Consider the following 5,122-nt stretch of genomic DNA (forward strand, 5'->3'; position numbering starts at 1 on the left):
CTTCATTCTCAATGCTCCGGCATCTGGGGTCGTGGTCCCGGGGCCCCTCTGGCACCACGCGGCTCCTGGAGAGGAGCCCAGGCCCCCGACCCCCCCCGTCGTGTCTCTCACACGCCAAGCCAACCCCCTTCCCCCACAGCACCCCAAGGCCAGGCACGGGACACCTGGGGACTGCGCTGCAGCCTGGGCCTGCGAAATTCTTCAGACCTCCCAATCCTCACCCCAGAAAAGGCTCTGGGCCAGGTTCCCTTTGCTCCGGCTTCTGGTTTCTGCTTCCCCTGGGGCCCACCGAGTGTGGTGCACCCCCTTCTCTTGGGAAATGTAATAAATGACCCTTCCAAGGGCAGAGCTTCCGTTGCTGTCACCTAACCCCATCTGATTAAATCATGTCCTGGGCGGGGGGCCCAGTGGGGCAAGTGGGCAAGCGTCGGCTCAGGGTGGGACCCCCGGGTCCTGGGATCCAGGCCCACATCCGTGGGGCTCCCTGCTCCGTGGGGCGTCTGCTTCTCCCTCTCCCTCTGCCACCCCCCCCCCGCCCCCCGCTCGCTCTCTCTCTTTCTCAAATAAATAAATACGATCTTTAACAAAAATCCTGGGTACACATTTTAAGGTAAAGATGCTGCGGTTCAATGATGGGGGAAGGGGCCACGAGCTAGGGAAGGCGGGCTCACACTCTGGAGGACAGAAGCCAGCAGGCGCGTGAATGAGCGCGGCCCGCCCGCCCGGAGCACCTGCCGGCTGGGGTCAGGACGGAGGAGGTGGACAGGGGCGCAGCAGCTCGCAGGCTGGCGGGTTCCCGCAGGGCCTTGGTGGTGCCGTCAGGGCAGATGGCTCCATACAGTTTGCTAAAGGATGACAGGAGGACCGCAGGGGTCCCCACCACCGCAGCTCCCCGTGCTTCCCCGCCCACCGGGGCCTCTGGGGAGGGGGCGAGCCTTCTGGGATCATGGATCCGCCACGGGGCGGCCAGGGGCTGGAAGCCTCAGGTGCAGTTTAGCCAAGCGGCGAGCGTATTTGTGGTGTTCCCAGTCACTTCCTTGCATCGCGGCGTCAATGCCAGTCACTCTGGCACAGGAAACAGCTTCCAGGAACGGCCGTGGCAGTTAACCCAAAGGACTGGATCACGTGGACTTTAGCAACAGGATTAAACATTTGCTGCTTTACCAGGAAATGCTGACACCGAGATAACGTGCAGCCCTCGCGGCCAACGTGACAAGGACGCGACGGAAGAAGGCTCATCCGATCCGTGGGGGCGCCTGGGACCAGGCACGGCACGCTTGCCAGCCTGTGGGCGACACCTGCCGAAGGCCCCTGCAGCCCCGGGTGGTGGTGGCGGAGGCTGCGAGCTGTGGGGAGGGAGCTGTCCGGCCAGGACGTCGGTGGAGCAGCACCCACGGCGTTAGAGACTTGCAGTCCTCCTCTTTTCTCCCTGGAAAGTAATACTGAAAATTGTTACAAGAAGAAACAATAAAAAATGTCACTGTGGGCAGCCCGGGTGGCTCGGCGGTTTAGCGCCGCCATTGGCCCAGGGCCTGATCCTGGGGTCCTGGGATCGAGTCCCACGTCAGGCTCCCCGCAGGGAGCCTGCTTCTCCCTCTGCCTCTCTCTCTCTCTCTCTGTGTCTCATGAATAAATAAATAAATAAAATCTTTTTTAAAAAATGTCACCAGGACGCCTGGGTGGCTCAGCGGTTAAGCGTCTGCCTTCAGCTCAGGCCATGATCCCGGAGTCCCAGGATCGAGTCCCACGTCGGGCTCCCTGCGTAGAGCCTGCTTCTCTCTCGGCCTGGGTCTCTGCCTCTCTCTCTCTCTCTCTCTGTGTCTCTCATGAATAAATAAATAAAACCTTTAAAAAAATGTCACCGAGATACATATGATGATGAGTTGCAGGCAGTTATGAATAAAAATCCTGGTATTTTCTGGGTTTGGGGATGTTTGTGCTGTTAGTCAACTTCTAAAAAGAGGGTGATTTCTTATCTGCCCTGGATGCGGACGGCTGAAGCTCTATGGTGATTCGCCTCCCGACTTAGAGACGCTGCCCCGGGCGGGCCTGTGCCCACCGCCACGGCCGGCGGACTCAGGAGACAAACCGGGATCCTCCGCCCCGAGCAGGCAGGAGCTCCACCGGCTCCGAGGCCCTGGGAAGGACCGCGGTCGGCCTGCTCACGACAGCCACCCCCCAGCGAGCCGGGATGTCCTGCGCGGAGGTGGCGCTGACCATCACACGTCCATATCCACGGCCCTGGAATCGCCCACCGGCCCACTCACGAAGCCACGTCTGTAAGCCCACAGTCCACAGTCCCCGCACTTCCTCGGTCATTCGGGGACATGCACCGAGCACCGAGAAATGAGAGTGGCCCGGCGTCCCCCGCGGAGGCAGAGCAAGGCAGCGTACAGCTCATGCAGCAAAGCAGCGTCCTTTGTGGGGTCTCTCTGGGCCGCTTTCCCCTCACTTTGTGCTTCTGGCCGGTGGCCCTGGCCCGACGTGCCCCCTGTGTGGTGCTGGAGATCCCGAGCCCGCAGCGCCCACGGCTGTGACGGCGAGCTGCGCAGGTTCCGACCGGGCCGAGGTCGGTGGCGCCGGCGCCACAGTTCCTCATGGGTCTGCAGTGTCTTGGATGAGGGACCTTTAAAGGGAAGCCGCGTGAAACAGGGCTCTGCGTGGACCCGTTGGCAAGAGCCCTGCGACCAGGGGCTCCCAGGAGGCCGAGCCTGCATTTCCCCAGGAGCCCTGGTTCCCTGTCCCTGTGGTCCCGGTTCTGGGGTGTGGGTGCGCGGCTGGGGAGTGTGGACTGCAGCGGACACAACTGTCCCCTCCAGAGCATGCAACGAACTACGAGTCATTAAGGAAAAGACGCTTGATAGAAAAATGGTGGAGCTCGGGTCAGGGCCTTACGGGAAGAGCGGCAGGTGGCAATGAAGCTGGGGCAAGGGTCTGGAGCCTTCCTCACCACCAAACCTACCAGAAAGGCTAAAATTGTGAAACCGTGCGTGTGCGGGGTTGTCAGAAACGTGCAGCGGAGGGAACCCTCCTACGTTGCCAGCGGACATAACATTTTTATTTCTGTGCGGGTTTATTTTTCTCGGGCGTTACCTGGTAGAGGGGAAGGCAGCATGTCCTGTGGCCCAGCAGTGACACTCCAGGGGCCACGCGTCCATGGGCCAGAGTTCCTGGAAGCATTTTTTTCCAACAGCCGAGGTCCGGCAACCATGCGGCAGCCCGGTCAGAGCAGCGGACACGACCATTGTCCCCCTGCAGTGGAGCGGCCGTGTGCGCCCGATGTGACTGGCAATAAAGAGGCCCAGCCACGGGCTTGAGGGTGCGAGCACTGGTCACCCCACGGTGCGCAGCCGGCCAGCCCCCGGGGCTTTGACGGGGTTCCCGTAGCAAAGCGTCACAGACGGAGTGGCCTCGACAACACAGTCACTCCGTCACTGATTCGTGTGTTGAGACTCTCACCCCCACGGATGGCCCGCGGGGTGGGGCCTTGGAGGGCGGTAGTGGGGACAGGGACGGGGTTAGGGCCCTGTTCGGACACACTGCCCACCTCGTGCTCCCTCTGCTGCCCGTGAAGGCCGCCGTGTGTGAGTCAGGACGACCCCCCCTGAACGTGGCTGTGTGCCCCCCGACCTCGGGCCTCGGCCTCAGCCCCAGGAGGGGGAAGCGCCGTGCCTGCGCTGCTGTGCGGGCCTCCGAGGCCGCTGATGGAGCACGGACGCGGGGGGGCGCCAGGCGGGAGGAGGTGTGTCCCGCCTCCGCTACGAGCTGCTAAGCGCTTTGGCAGGTGGCAGGGGTGGCTTTGAGGGCGGCGTGTCGGGGCAGGCTGCATGGGACAGCAGCCCTCCTCAGGCGCTCCCCGCCCCTCAGGCCCCCCCAGGGTCTGCTCCTCCAGAAGCCTGTGGGGGCGGCTGCCCTCCCAGGGCCAGGAGGCAGGTGGGGGCTGGGGCCGGGGCCTCCCTGGTGACTTGGGACAGGGCCAAGGGCAGGGTTGGGCAGCGGGGTGGGTGGAAGGCAGCCGGGGGGTGCTGGGAGGAGACCAGGAGAGGGGAGCGGACCCTGCCCCCTAGGACCTGTCTCTGCCGCTGCCTCTGTGCCTCTGCAGCCTGCAGCTGGAGCCGTCCTGGGGACCCTGTCCCTTGGGGACCCTGCCGTCTCCCTGCAGGCCCAGCTCACCTCCGGGCATTGCTGTCCTGCGTCCCGGGTGTGTAGTCCCTCCCCTGGGTCCTTATCTTCCGCTGGGTGCACCCGCGCCCTGTTTTTCTCCTCCTCTGGGACCTGGGGCTCTACCACTCCCGGCACCCAGGGGAGCCAGCCCCTGCTTGTCCTGCCAGGGTGGGCGCGGCGGGAGGTGGGCCCAGCAGCAGCAGGTGGGAGCCGCACCCACAGGCGGGTCCCCAGGAGCCCCTGGCCCACGATGCCCATCTCGGTCAGGCCCACAGAAGGCGCCGAGTGATTGGGGCGGGGATGGGGTCAGGGTGGCCTTCGTGGACACGCCGCCCGCTGGTCCCCGCGCTGCCCGGGCCTCTCCTGGCGGGGCGGGGCGAGGGGGCCACCGCAGCCCCGGGGAACCGAGGCGCCCGAGGAGGGTGCGGCCCCGGGCCTTCCCCCAGAGCCGTCGGGAGGGGCACCGCGCCCGGGTGGGGGTGACCTCCCAGCCTGCGGAGGACACGGCCGCGCCCTCGCCCTGTCGGGCAGGCAGGAGGGGGGCGGGGGGCGGGGGGCGGGGGGCGGGCCTGGGCTGCAGACCCCACCCTCTGGCCCCCGGGCTGGGCCGCGGGCAACCACGAACCGCTGGCGGGACCCGCGTGTCGCGTGGGAGGTGTCCGTGTGCGCCGGCGCGGGTCAGGGCAGGTGCAGACGCGCGGCGGGGAGCCCCAGCCCGGCCCCCAGCCCTCCAGGCCGGCCCGCGCGGCCCCGCCCCAGCCCCGGCCCCGCCCCGGCCCCGGCCCCGCCCCAGCCCCGGCCCCGGCCCGGCCCCGGCCCCGCCCCCGGCCCCGCCCCCGGCCACACCCCGGGCCCGCCCCCAGCCCCGGCCCCGCCCCCGGGCGCGCGCGTGCGCAGTGGCGGCGGGCGCAGTCGGAAGCCGGGCGCGGACGGCGGGGTCTGCGGGAGGCGGCGGGCG

The 5,122-nt window shown here is 66.6% G+C and overlaps 1 protein-coding gene across 1 annotated transcript; it reads right to left on the reverse strand.

The window, feature by feature from the left end:
• Nucleotides 1-1,783: 1,783 nt before the first annotated feature.
• LOC121489692 lies at nt 1,784-4,948 on the reverse strand. Its single transcript, XM_041752972.1, has 3 exons — nt 4,174-4,948; nt 3,094-3,252; nt 1,784-2,626 (listed from the first exon to the last, which is right to left on the reverse strand). Exons 1-3 carry the CDS (start codon nt 4,420-4,422, stop codon nt 2,264-2,266), a joined length of 771 nt encoding a protein of 256 aa, XP_041608906.1. The 5' UTR covers nt 4,423-4,948; the 3' UTR covers nt 1,784-2,263.
• Between the last annotated feature and the right edge of the window lie 174 nt (nt 4,949-5,122).

This window comes from Vulpes lagopus, chromosome 4 (genome assembly GCF_018345385.1).
Source record: "Vulpes lagopus strain Blue_001 chromosome 4, ASM1834538v1, whole genome shotgun sequence".
NCBI lineage: Eukaryota > Metazoa > Chordata > Mammalia > Carnivora > Canidae > Vulpes > Vulpes lagopus.

Coding starts and splice junctions, on each gene's coding strand:
- LOC121489692 (XM_041752972.1), bottom strand. CDS start 4,422: ATGGGCATCGTGGGCCAGGGGCTCCTGGGGACCCGCCTGTGGGTGCGG. Junction 3,253..4,173: donor CAGGACAGCAATGCCCGGAG/GTGAGCTGGGCC, acceptor GCTCCACTGCAG/GGGGACAATGGTCGTGTCCG. Junction 2,627..3,093: donor GCTGCCTTCCCCTCTACCAG/GTAACGCCCGAG, acceptor TTCCCTTTAAAG/GTCCCTCATCCAAGACACTG.